General features: G+C 40.3%; 1 protein-coding gene across 1 annotated transcript in view; it reads left to right on the forward strand.

Annotated features, from left to right (window-relative positions):
- Positions 1-230: 230 nt before the first annotated feature.
- Positions 231-14193, forward strand: part of MSH2 (mutS homolog 2) — a 35273-nt gene continuing 21310 nt past the window's right edge. Inside the window, exons 1-6 of the mRNA XM_035563609.2 lie at positions 231-530; positions 1626-1780; positions 2164-2442; positions 2789-2935; positions 4044-4193; positions 5294-5427. Of these exons, the coding sequence (XP_035419502.1) occupies positions 311-530; positions 1626-1780; positions 2164-2442; positions 2789-2935; positions 4044-4193; positions 5294-5427 (1085 nt within the window). The 5' untranslated portion in view covers positions 231-310. The remainder of the gene's footprint in view (positions 531-1625; positions 1781-2163; positions 2443-2788; positions 2936-4043; positions 4194-5293; positions 5428-14193) is intronic.

Below are 14193 nucleotides of genomic sequence, written 5' to 3' on the forward strand. Positions count from 1 at the left end.
CTTTTCGCCCCGGCGTGCGCTCGGGGCCCCCGGACACCACCTTGCCCGGCGTTTTAGCGCAGCGCCGCAGCCCCCTGCAGGCAGGGCCGAGACCTGAGCGGCGCTGACGGCGGCGCGGTGCGCCCGGTCACGGCGCCCCGCAGCCGCCATCCCCTCAGCGGCCTCTGGGGACCGGCGGGGAGGCCGTGACGTGCTGCAAGACCCGGGCGGCGATTGGCTGCCGGCGGTGGGGCGCGTGCGCCGCTGGCGGAGCGGTGCGTGCGCGGTGGCGGTTGGCGGGAGCAGCAGCAGCAGCAGCAGCAGCAGCAGCATGGCGGTGGAGGCGCCGCGGGAGGCGGTGTGGCCGGAGGGCGCGGGCGCCGAGGCGGGCTTCGTGCGTGCCGTGCTGTCGCTGCCCGAGAAGCCCGACACCACCGTGCGCTTCTTCGAGCGCGGCGACTACTACACGGCGCACGGCGCGGACGCGCGGCTGGCCGCCAGAGAGCTCTTCCGCACCCGCGCCGTCATCCGGCAGCTGGCGGGCGCCGCGGGTGCGTCAGGGCCGGGCGGGGGGGGCTCGAGCTGCCGGCCCGTTCCGTTGGGGTCCGTTGGGGTCCGTCCCGGCCCGTTCCGCCCGGTTTGGAGGCCGGGGGCCGCTCGGTGGCCCGGGAGCGTGGCCTCCTCGCGGCCTGGGCGCTTCTGGCCTCGCTACTCGGAGGTGGCGGCCTGCTGAAGGCCGCAGCGTGTGGTGCTGCTCCCTGGGCTGGCAGGAGTGGGAAGGAAGGCGATAAGAGGTCTCCAGGTTTTTGTGTCTGATCTGGTTCGCGGCTGCTTCAAAGCAAGCGTAAATAAATGCGAATCTTTTTATTTTCCAACTTCTCGCTGCTTTGAAATGATAATTATTAGTCGCTCCAAGTAGGGTGTATGTGACAGATAATGTAGGAAAGGATCTACAGCAGACAGCGTGCTTCTGTTTACACACCTCTCTTTGTTTACACACACCTCTCCCCATAACCTCACACTGCACAACCGTCAGATGCGGATGACTAGTTGGACACAATAAACACCATTTATTAACGTTAGAGCACTGTCAGATTTCCATTTGTGGAGATGATTCCGTGACATTTTCTGCGATAGCTAAGGACTCATATACTTGTGCAGGTGACAAATTGGTTAACACCAGTGAGATTCACCTGTACGATGTCTCCATTCTTAGGTGGTTGACTCATGATGGCCTGCAGCAGTGAATAACATTTAATTATGTATTGCTTAAGATTTTCTCTTGTGCCTGCCCCTTGTTGATTTTTTATTTATCTCTTCATAAAATAACTAGTAAGGAGGTAGAGCTTTCAGACAACAGATGTAAGAGCATTTAGATAAAAGCATTTTGTCAGAAGAGGCAAACCTTAGTATTATCTTAAGGAGCTTAATGTTGCAAAGTTATATGGTGTATACTTTCTTCATGCTTAACGTTAATCAGTTGAATATTGAGTTTTTATGTTTCATGGGTTTTACATACTTTTCAATATCAGAGTAACGTCTACCACAAAGGCTGTTAGCTCTGTTTCTTGGGGATTTTGATTACAGAAAATAAATGTGAACATGTTATTTGGGCATCTAATAAGACTTTTATTTTTTTCCCCTAGGAAATCAGAAACTTGAAAGTGTTGTGCTTAGTAAAATGAACTTTGAATCATTTGTAAGAGATCTGCTCCTGGTTCGTCATTACAGAGTTGAAGTTTACAAGAATAAAGCAGGGAGTAAATCTGTCAAAGAAAATGACTGGTATCTAGCATACAAGGTACAAATTTCTACCTTTTTTTTTTTTTTTTTTTTTTTTTTACAGATGTGTGTGTGGGGGAAATTACTGTTTCCTGTGTCCTTCGGTTTAGAACTCTGAGATTTTCAGTGACTGACTGGTGGTAGGGTGGCAAATCATGTGGTCTGTTGTATATTCCAGTATTCTAATGCTGGAGGAACTTGTCATAGGTTGGGAGATTAAAGAAGCCAGAAGTAGTTCACTTTCTGTATATGATATGTAAAATTTCAATGGTTAAAAAAGTTAAAACAGCTGTATGTTCTGCATTAATGGATTTTTCTTATCTGTTGTTGTCTTTTTTTTTTTTTTAAATAAGTTTATCTGTATATACACACTCTTTAAAACTATATTTTTTCTCTAAACAGGGTTCTCCGGGAAATCTTGCCCAGTTTGAAGAAGTTCTCTTTGCCAACAATGATATGTCAATGGCAATTGGGGTTGTGGGGGTGAAGCTGTCTACTGCTGATGGACAAAGAGTTGTAGGAGTAGGGTATGTTGACACTACGCTGAGAAAATTGAGCGTCTGTGAATTTCCAGATAATGATCAGTTCTCAAACCTTGAAGCTCTACTGGTTCAGCTGGGACCTAAGGAGTGTGTGCTGCCAGGAGGAGAGACTGCAGGAGAGATGGGAAAACTGCGACAAGTAAGGGAATTACCTGTGCTCATAGCCTTAGGCTTACAGCTAGACAAAACTTTATCTAAAAAGCTTTATCTCTATCTTTTTAGCTAGGTGCCGTGATTTATGGAAAAATGAGGAAGTGCTATGTAAACTTGAAGAAATTTTGGTTTATGCATATAAAATATATGATCTGTCTGACTTATTTGCATTTTAATCAGAAAAAATTGTAAGGGTAAAATCTTGTGTCATTCTTCTCTCTGCAAATCAGCAGTAAATAAATGTCTCCTCAGTGTGTCTCCTCTCAGGAGATGAACATCTATCAGCTGAAAATTGAAAATAATTGATAACTCTGTCTGCTTTTGGATGACAGGTCGTTCAGAGAGGAGGAATCCTGATTACAGACAGAAAGAAGGCGGAATTCACAACAAAAGATATTGTTCAGGATCTCAATCGCTTGCTAAAATCAAAAAAAGAAGAACAACTTAATAGTGCAGCATTGCCAGAGATGGAGAAGCAGGTGAGCATAGAGCACTGTTTAATGTGCCCCTGTTTTTTAGAAGCAGAGTGGTATATGCATGTGTTGTAAACTGATCTCTACCCTTCTTGATCCTGTTTTATACTGGATTCCTGCACTTCTGGGAAATTACATTGTATAACCCATGGCATATTAAGCTGCATTCTTGTTGAAGTGCTTAGCAGTTCTGCCCTGCTTGAATCTTTATGTCAAAGTCAGATTCTAGGGATTCTGGAAAAAAGTTAGATATCAAATATCTCTTTAAAGTAGTAAACTCTAGTAAACAAATTGACTGTGAGCAAGGCGTACGTCCTATTCATAATCTGTCTACATAAGGACTCAAGAATAATCCTTAAATTAATTTGCATAATGGGCAAACTCATTTGGAAATAGAGTACTGTGTATGCTAATATTTTAATGTTTTATATCATCTTACAGCTCAAACATGTGATGTAGTGCCTGCATATCAACTGAGTGTACTTGTTCTCTTAGTCAGCTGTAAACAAGAGTTAATTTCCTTGAGATAAAACATGTTTTAATTTGTTTTAAAATGCCTTTGATTGTACCTTACATTTGCAATGAGCATCAGCAGAGTTATTCTCCCTTAATGTGTGATTTCATAACAGTTCAAAATTGTTTGAAGTCTGTTACAACTGAACAAGTCAGTAATGCTGCTCCCTCTCTTTTGTGCTGGCACTAACATTTGTAAGACCATGTTGGTGAGCCAGATCAGATCCTTGTTCTGTCTGAAAACTAACCCTGAAACCATGTCCTCGGATGATCCATGGTGTCTTATTTATCTGCAATAACTCATTTGTGTTCCCGGGCCAGAAATGTGTTCCTGGGCCAGCTGATAACAGCTTTGGAAAGCTGGCAAACATGTATTTTACATCTTAGTTTGTTTATCAGATTATGCAAATGTCTAGTTCATTTTTCTTGCACCTACCTAGACAGGAGCTGCCATGCCCTAGAAAAAAGGAGTGCATCTGATATAATTGATATGGTGGAGAGACATTGCCTGATTGTATTTCTTGTAATTTTATTTATTATCAAATGCTCCCAGATTCAGGAGTATTTCGAACTAGATTCTTTTTTTTTTTTCCAACTTCAGGTCGCTATTTCATCTTTGTCAGCCATTATCAAGTTTTTAGAGTTGCTGTCGGATGAGTCTAATTTTGGACAATTTGAACTGACTACTTTTGATCTTAGTCAATACATGGTTCTAGATAATGCGGCTGTCCAAGCCCTCAACCTGTTCCAGGTAAGAAATGCACAATTGAATTGATCAGTGTTTGGCAGTATGCTTGTTTAGCTGTTGACAGTAGGACAGTAGTAGCCTGACAGTCAAGTCTCAGCTCCCCAGATCCTGATTAAGGACAGTTTCTGGTTTTTGGCTTTGTTTTTGGCTACTGCTGTATAATGTATGTTTTAGTCAGTCAGTGTTACCACTGTTTCTGTTTGCTGTTCTTTGTTTTTTTTTGTTAGCCTTCTTTCAATGTAGAAGAGAAGATCAGAAGAGAGGTAGGAAGTGGCCATAAACAAGTGTCTGTGTGTAAAATGCAGATACGGGAAGTCCCTTAGAAGTACTTGGTTGTAGCTGCTGAGGTGTCTGGCTAAGCAGAGGAGGGAATGCTTTGACTTTCCTTTGTTTTAGTCTGAGAAGTTCATGTCTCCAGTGGCAGGAGCAGACTTGGGGTGGGAGAAGAGAAGAACTCTATAGTTGGATCATATTATGATAAAGAACTCCGAAGTACTGTTGCTTTCTACAGTCGTGCTGGCTTTGGAAAAGAGAATTGAAGTCTGAATTAGTTCATATTAAGGAAATAGGAAGCATATGCCAGGAGCACTGCTGTTGGTGATGGAAATGGAGGGCTGGCTGCAGCAGGTAGACCAATGAACAAGATGGAATTTAAGAACATTCCGAAAGCACCATGGCATTCTAACTGGGAATTCTAACCCTTGAACCAAAGGCTTGTTTCTGCCTTTTTTTTTTTTTTTTTTTTTGCTTTTTAAATGGACAGGATTACCCCCCCTTTTTTTTTTCACCTTACAAAGAGCAAACTAGCAAATATGTTTTCACTTTTCCTATTCAAAGGAATGACCATCCAATGACTAGGCATGTCTCTCATTTTTCTGATTTTTCAGCTAGTATCAAAATACTATTCATTGCTTGCCATGTTCCAGGGACCAGAGTGTAGTTGCTTTAATGCTGTGCTGTTTCATTCGATTTTTTTTTTTGATGGTGCCAAGTTGTCTACAGAAAAAACTCTCTGATCTGTATTTAAGTAGCAAACTTGAGTGCCATTCGGTGGGTGTCAGTAAACTTCACTAACTCTTTTTTTTTTTTTTTTTTTTTTCCAGAGTTCTGTTGAAAATGCTAATACTACACAGTCCTTATCTGGTTTACTAAATAAATGCAGAACCCCTCAAGGACAAAGACTAGTTAATCAGTGGATCAAACAGCCTCTTATGGACAAGAATAGAATTGAAGAAAGGTAAAGGTGTTGCATGCTTCACAGACGTATGCAAATTAGTAACTATTTCACAGAAGTCTTTTTCTTCTTAAGCAAAAAACCAAAAACACACACAAAAAAACCAACCAAACAAACAAAAAATGTTTAACGCTTGCTGTGTTAGAAATGGTAGCTGAAAGCGTGCTATCCTCTAACATATTGTAGCTAAACAGAGCAGAAGGTCTTTTGCTCTATGAGATATATAGTGACAGCTCACTGCTGGATTAAATACTTTTACAATTATGACCTTTTAGAAAGGAGGTATATATTTAGATGGTCAAATAATTAATTCTGCATGCTAAGACACTGCAGCAACCACTTTCTAACTGTTCTTCATACTGCAAATGCTCAGTCTGTGTAATGGTATCCTGATGCCACTTCCAGTTTACCAGTGAATAAATTAAGCGGTAGTGACCTCTTTGTATTTCTAGAAAATACTTTTGGTTGCAACAGGACACACTTACCATATCTTGCCTAGATATTGTGGCCCAAGTATGGTCTTTAATCTTTCTTGATGTTTCATACTGCCACCTGTCACCATGTGTCTGCCCTACCAGTAGAGAGCAGTATCCGTTGATATGAAGCTTTACAGAATTTCTCTACTTACTGCTAAGATTGTACAACTAATTCTCAGTCCTTCAGAAATGAAAACTGCAAATGCCATATTCCCACAGAAAGTTTGCATGTGTGTTTATTTCTTGATTATATTCACCACACAAAGAAAGCCTAGAGTTTCTTTTAAACTTGTACTGAATATAGCTATTCCCCTATCACCTAAAACTAAACTTGATGCAACTCAAGTAAATGGCAGGTTAGTGCATTTCAAGTGCATTTCATATTTCAGATAACAGCGTATATGAACGTACCTGTAATGTCTTGAGCTTTAGCACAGATCAATACTGCCAACAATGACATTTTGGCTTGTACAAGGGGATGTTTAAAGAAGTTATACAAACAGTAGTCTTCTCTCTAGTTTTACAGACTGAAAAAAGACAAACAATTCAACAAATATATGCGTTTTCAAATCGTTTTAGGAGTGATGCCTAATAACTTAATCAAAACATGCTTAAAACTGTTTGAAGTTGACATGAAATATTAGTTCTCAGATTTACTGAATGCTTTATCTTACTCCTGCATGTGTTACATAGCTTTAATTGTTAGTTCTTGGTTATATGGTTAGGATCTTGTACTTCTGTCAGTTCTGGTTCCTGAAATCCATGACAACTTTAATTTTATGGTTATGCTGGTTTTAAGATTTTGAAATTAGTTACTCCCATTTGTGGTTTTCTTATGCCAAAGTAAACATTGGAAATTTTAACTTTTTTATCAGTCTTGTTTGCTGCTTATTGTGCATCAAAAGTCCTGCAAATCTGGAAGAAAGACAGAGTTTTCCTTATGAAGTTGGGGTTAAACGATAGGGGGCAGAAAATGTAACTTGAACTGTTCTGTAGAGTTACGATCATCTCTACATTCTGTGTTGTGATTCTGTGTGGCTGATGGTGGTTGTATTTAGCAAAAGCTGTATTTAAAGGAGGAGGGGAGTAGTTGGGTGGAGTTAACATCAGTGAGCCTTGTAAAGGTTGGTGTATCCAACTTTGAAACATTTTAAGGAGGTCATTGATAACCTCCTGTATCTTGCCTAGTCACAAAACCACCAAGGTTGCAATTTATTGAAAGTAGTGTCCATAAGTACAGACTAAAACAAAAAATAGTCGTACCTTTCAGTTTATTCTGCAGCATTGCTGCATCATAGCTAAGCTTGTCTGAACGCGTCTTTCTTTCAAGGACTGCTTTAATGAATTTAATTATTTGGCCTCCAGATAAAAGCAATGTATTTTACTTATAAACTGCTGATATACCATCCTCCTAATCTTAATGCTATTCAGAGTGTGTAGGTCTGTTCTTTTTTAATTCAAAGGAACAAACATAAGATAAATTGTTAGTTGGACTGATAAGATGCGTTGCCAGATTTAAATATCTTTTCAAATATTTGTGATAGCCAAGTTATCTTTTGTATGCTGCACTGTATATTGTGGTTTTTTTAAGAATTCAGAATTTTCACACAGTATAATTTTAGAGCACATAGTTAGCGAAGAAAATATCTGGATGTCTGGTCCTTTACTGTTCATAGAAAACCAGTGCTTCCTTTGTTATCAAGGTGGGTAACCGATTATTTCTTAGCTTGAATGTCTGTCACAATAAAGCACCCCATTTTAAAGCACCTATTGCAAGCCTCTTAGCAAACTAGCCTAAACTATCCAGGTTTCACTGATGTTAGATGACATTGTTTTGGAGTAAGCCCATTGCTTTTGCTTACCCAGGAAGTGTCTTCACTTAACTTTTTATTTCAGAAGTGTAGAGTTGGATGTTTGACAGTTTATTTCAAAAACTTGAGACTTTTGTAACCCTCTGCTAAGGCCTGTAGATGGTGCAACTCATCTTTTGGAGCTAAGTGGGTCAACTTTCAGTAGTTTGTATCCTGCAATGTGGTGTTGCATTTATGGTTAAATGGAACACAATGTTTTATCAGTAATCTGTATTAACCATCCATACAGGATACAGTAACAACATGAATTAATGTATGCAGTGCAGGTGCTTCAGATAACAAAGTTTACCTACTGGAACAGCTTCTAATGAGAACTAAGAGAACAGAGGTTCCTGGTTCTTGTCTGTCTTGAAAGACGTGGGGTTCTGCCCATGTCTGGCTGGTTTTCCATGATTAAAAAAATAATGATCGGTCATAAGTATGCAAGATACAACACTGCTTTCGCCATACAGTGAATTCAGATGGCAAGTACATGAGGTTCTTACTCCTTCTTTTGTAGTCAGCATATTTCTGAAATTAGAATGTAGTTCCAGAGACGGGAAGTGAAAATTACATTGCAAATATGTATATTAATTGGGTAACGTGGTTTAGTGAAGTACAGCAAGCAACTTCAGTAGGTTTTGTTTATTTTTTCAGATACGAGAAAGTTTGAGAAATGCAGAAGAATGTAAAATAGTGCTTGTTCTGTTATTATATATATTTTTTTTATTACTTTCTGAGGGAAACTATCTTTCTGAGTACGAAACTGTATGTGTACACAGCACGAATACAAGGTTCCATCAGACCTTTTTAGTCCTCAGTGTATACTGTAGCTGTGTCCTGTAGCAGAAGAGGTGTGGGGGTCTCAGTTCCACAGGAGTTACAGGCTGTATTAAAGCATCATTTTCTATTTCAAGACTGTTTTGAGCTTTTTTTTGCAGATTCCTAAATACCTATGCTGCATGAGGACCAAATTGGAGAAACCAATTCTATATCTAACAGAGTCAGAAAGTAATAGATTTAGGGAACTTGAGGTGAATAAAGGTCTAGCAGGGTAAAGTCTCCCTGTTCGTAGAACGTTCTCATGAATTGATCTTAAATGAAAATTGAGGTAGCAGCTTGTTTAAAAATGGAAAAAGTAACTTGTTGCTAGCTAGCGTAGGAAGACTTTAATTCCTTTCCATGCTTTATTTAGTCATGCTAAATCCATCCTGTCATATGCTTTCTCTAGCAGACAAATGGAGGGACCGAGTTGGGTAAACCATGTTGGGTAGCTCAGCAGGGTAAGTGTTCGCAGTGCCCTGTAAGAAGCTGTATGACTGGGGACTCATCTCAGGTGCATGTGAATTCTTAACATGGATGAGAAACATCCAGCTGAAATGCAAAGTCTGTGGGCATTGCAGGTTTGTGATCTCCCTCAGATCACAGAAACATGATCATGTAACTGGAGTGCTGTAACACATGCTCTTTATGGAGGTCAGACAGGGAAGGTGGAAGGGTTGTGCACTTAGTCATATGGTCTGAATTTTTGGGTAGACCTGTGTGGTGCCAGGAGTTGGACTCGATGATCCTTGTGGGTCCCTTCCAACTCGGGATATTCTATGATTCTAAGGGTTATGTCTCTGCAAAAGGTGCGAATGTGCAGAGCCCTGCTGTAGAGAGGGCAGCAGGCTTATCAAGAGCTTATGGTCAGAGTTAGGGAGAGAACAAGGTGGGGGTGTCAACAGAGAACATCCGCAGCGGACGTGCCCCAAGGTGAGGAAGTGGACAAAGCTGCCTTTAGATAACAAGAAGGAACATGATCGTAGGCTCTGGCTCTCTTGGAGGACTTGAGCCACACAGGAGTGAGGCATGGTGCTTAAATCTCATATCCTGGTGGACAAGTCAGCAGTGTGCATTTGCAGCAGTGAAGGGTGACCATTAGGACCACTGGGCTCCATTAGGAAGAGCAGATTGAGGAAAATCATTGTTCACATCTACTTGGCAGCTGTGAGGCTGCATCAAGAATACCATAGCCAGTCTGGGGCTTTGCGTTACAGGCGGACTGGCAAATGGGAGCCAGGCCAGCAGAGACACCAAGAAGGGCAGTGGGCTGGAGAATACGGCGGTATATGAGGGGAGGCTGAGGGAGCTGGCCTGTGGCTTGGAGAAGGGAAGGCTAAGGGCACCTTACTGATGGTTTTAACTACCTCGTGGGCAAGTGTTACAAAGAAGGTGAAGCTAGGTGCTTCTTGTAGGGGCTCAGCAAAAGGATGAGATGAAACAGAGATAAGTTGCAACAGAGGACATCTGATTTGGATATAAAGAAAAAAAATCTTCACAGTGAGTATGGTCATTCTGTGGAACGGGTACTCAGAGTTTGAGGGATCTCTGTTCTTGTTAAACGTTCAACTGATACTAGACCCATTTTGAGCAAAGACTGGGACTATAGGCCCTGAATTCCCTTCCCACATACTTCAGTCTGTGATAGAAAAGAACGCCAGAGTAATGAAAACCTAACCTACAACCCTCCCTGCAAAGGACTACAGGGAGGCTTTGTTTCTTTTGTTGCTTTGGTTAGCAGCTTTGTAAAGACCTTCAGTACTTTTCCAAGTACAGGCCAGTACTTCTCTAAAGCAACAGACTGATTTCAGGCAGTTAAATTAGTAGGTGGTGGCCTGTGCCCTCACGAAGGGAGGGGAGAATATGAGCAGCTTGGAGGTTTGTCTAAATGACTTAATTAAAATGCACTTCAGCTAAACACTGGGAGTGCCTCCGATACCTGCAAAGATGGTTCTGAAACACAGGTTGAATCTGAACTAACTGGAAGACAGGAGTGTAATTTGATATTGTCATGCATATCATCGCGCAATAAATATTTTGCATGAAAGAAGTTGTCATTCCAGTGCTATGTAAGTGGTGTTGGCTTCACAGTAGGCCTCTAGAAATGTTAGAAAAACATTACCTTTGTCATTTTAAAAGTTATAGTCTCTGAGTTCTCTGGTAACATGTTTGGAACTTGAAGATCTAACATTCCATTAATCCTTTTCCTCCCCTTGAACTATGCACCAGTACTCTCTGTGTCCAGCTCTTCAGCCAATTTTTGATCCACCTCATTGTATGCTCAACCAGCTCATAATTCGACATCTTCTCTATGAAGATCTTATGGGGGACAGTGTCAAAGGCATTACTGAAGTCTAGAGGACAATCTCCACAGTTCTCATCCATCAGGCTGGTAGTCTCATTATAGAATCTTATGAGGTTGGTCAAGCATGACTTCCCCTTTATGAATACGTCATCTACTCTTGATGTTTTTCTTCTGCTTCATGTGCCTGGAAATGGTTTCCAGGACAGTCACCTTCCTAGAGATCAAGGTGAGTTTGACTGTCCTCTAGTTCCTTGGGTCCTCCTTCTTGCCCTTCTTGAAGGTAGGAGTGGCGTTTGCTTTTTTCCAGTCTTCAGGCACTTATCCCAGTTGCCATGGTTGACCAAAGGTTATAGAGCCTTGCAAAGATTATAGCCTTGCAGTCATATCTGCCAGCTCCCTGTGCACTTGTGGGTGCATCTCGTCATGGCCCATAGACTTAAGAACATCCAATTTGCTTAAGTATTTCCTGACCTGCTTCTCTAACACCAAGGGTATATCTCCTTTGCTCCAGCCTTTTACTCTAGTCTCTGAGACCTGGGATTCCTGAAGGCTGCTGTTGTTGGTAGACTGAGGCAAATCATTCAGGATTTTTTTTAGATCACAGCCAAAGTTAATTAAGTTTCCAGTTTAAAGAATGAATTGCCTACTCTGTGGCGATAAGAAAACTTTCACTATGTATGTGTGCAAAGCTCTCTGCTTTGTAACAGTGTACTTGGTGATTACTGTTTTGAATGTTGCGTACAAGAATATGGTTTATTCTTCATGTAAGAACTATGAACATACTATTTTTTTCTGATCTGTTTAATTTATATCCACAAACGTTGGAAAGGTGACATGTTAGGAAACTGCAATGGAAACTTTATGCAAGATAGTTTTGTCTTGACATGTAATTTAATTTAATTTAGCATGTATAAAGGGTATAAAGGATTTGTTTGCATACATTTTAGAGTTTCTTTGCTTTATGGAATGAATGCAAATGAAGAAATACATGTCTTACAGCAAAGAAGTAGAACTTGCATGGTATGCTCTTTGCACAAGTTTAAGGGTTAGCAATTTGAGAGAGTATTAGTATAGATGGAGCGTAATAAACATAACTGCTTAATTTTAGTAATATATGGAAGCTAGCGAGGAGTAAATCATTAAATAAAAATCATGGAAATTCCTTTCCTGATCTTTACCTAGTCTTGAAAGACCATATAATAATGTTGTTTCATCATTGGATCCCAAAATGCTGTATTTAATTAACCTCCCCCTGCAATGTAAAGAATTATGCTGAGAAGCAGCCTTAGCTGCTTCCCACCTTGAGTTTCTATAGAAGGTTTTGGGTGGGGCAGTTTCACTACACAGGCTTTATGAATTTGCCCATGACTATGCAGTACTTGCTCTGTTGTCTTCATTGTTCTTTGTTATGATTTGAAAAATGTAGGTTTATTAGAAATTCTGAAAACGATGTTCATTTGTTTTCTAGAAGCCTAAATATTGCATTGGTGGTACAGCAGTGTTCAAAACGTATTGTGAAACTAGTTGTTCTTGTCTGTATTTAAATTAGGAAGTTGCATTGTATTCATGCCCTTAACACTTGTTCACAGCTAGTAGTCCTGTATGTAGTATTGCCTTGGTCTTTGGTGGTCAGAATTCAGTGTGATTTTTTTTTTTGGTTTTGTTTTGGTTTTTGACTCTTTCACATCATGCAAGCAGCCTGCAACACTGAGGGAATTGTTTTGTAATTCAAATCAAAAGATGTAGTCATGCCTTCCCAAATGTGGATTGTCATCATTTCCCTTTTTAGTGGCACTGGTGTTTATGTGGCTGCTTAGTTCATCTCTTGATGGGGAATTTGGCCTGCTAAAATAAATAAGGGCATAATGTCATGTAACCTCTAATCCAGTAAAACTAGGCAGTTGCCAAAAGGGGCAGTCCCATTTCTTTCTGGCCTTCTGGCTCTGCTGTTCCCTTCTTTTGGTCTGGCTATCTTGTAGCTACAGAATAATTTGATTTGGCTTATTCACTTGATGAAAACTAATACATGAAAAAAGGATGAAGGATGTAATCTAAAATTAATCCTTTTGCTGCTCTGCAGCTGGTCCTTGGCTTGCTGTCATCATAAACATGAAAAGATTAATATCTTAAATGCAGATCAGGCAGTGCCAAAAGCCCGTTCTTGACATTTAATGATCTGACTTGTAAGAGTTTGTTTTCTGTTGGTATGTTGACTTTTTTAAAGCTCACGCTTAATTAGCTTATATTGTAAATTGGATTACAAAACTTACTACATGAGAATTAATTGGATATCTGCATATCCTCACATTGGAAAAATGTCTGAATCTGTGGACTGGAACTGTTCACTACCAGTATTCAATAAAACTGTGCTGCCTTTCTGACAGATTTGCTATGAAAGTGCTATTTGAATAATTTTAACTCTCATAAAAGTAAGACTATGAAAGTTTTATGAAAAATATATATATATATATATATAGAGAGAGAGAGAGAGAGAGAGAGAAATTAATATGTCTCTTGTAACTTTGGGGAGATATCATGCCTCTGCTGAAGTGCTTGGAGGTACTTAGAGAATCTTGTTTTATGAAATATTCTTTTATCTCTTTTCGTCTGTACAGTTCTTGAGTGTAGGAGACTGTTCAGTCCAGCAAGATCATGCTTTGAGGTGGGAGAAGATTTTCTACGTAAACCATATCAGCAAAGTTGCATTTTGAATATGATTTTTTTTCCCCCTTCAATAAGTGAGTTTAAAAGTTGGGAATAGTGATAATCATTCTGTGAAGCAGGTTGCTAAAAGGAGAGAAATTTCCTGATTTATTCCAGCTACTCTTTTGTGGAGCTGTTTAATTCTTTAAGGGTAATAATTTTATTTCTCAAATGAGAATGAGGAGTGGTAAATCAAACCTAAATAGTGCTATTACAGAAGACTGTAGTCTGAATGGCAGTTAGCAGTAACAATTAAAATTTCCTCTTATTTGGGAAACATAACTTTTGAGAAACATAAGTGAAGGTTTATTATCTATAATTTTAATTTGATACAGAATGGGAAATAAGACACTAACTGTGACTGGGGTAATCATGTAGGTATACATCGGATGCACAGATGTATGAAAGTTTCTTTAGAATGTAGACAGGAACAATACTTTGTGTTTTAAATGTTTGAATATTTTCAGGATCCAGGTCTCAGAGCAGGGCTGGTCTGCCCTGGGAGTGTGGAGTAGTCCCAACTGTGAAGTGAGCCATTATGGGGGAGCTGGTCGGGTGCTGCCAGTAGGCCTCTTTGGGTCTCTGCTGCAGAGTATAGGTGGCCTGTCTGGTG

This window comes from Cygnus atratus, chromosome 3 (assembly GCF_013377495.2).
Source record: "Cygnus atratus isolate AKBS03 ecotype Queensland, Australia chromosome 3, CAtr_DNAZoo_HiC_assembly, whole genome shotgun sequence".
Taxonomy (NCBI): Eukaryota; Metazoa; Chordata; class Aves; order Anseriformes; family Anatidae; genus Cygnus; species Cygnus atratus.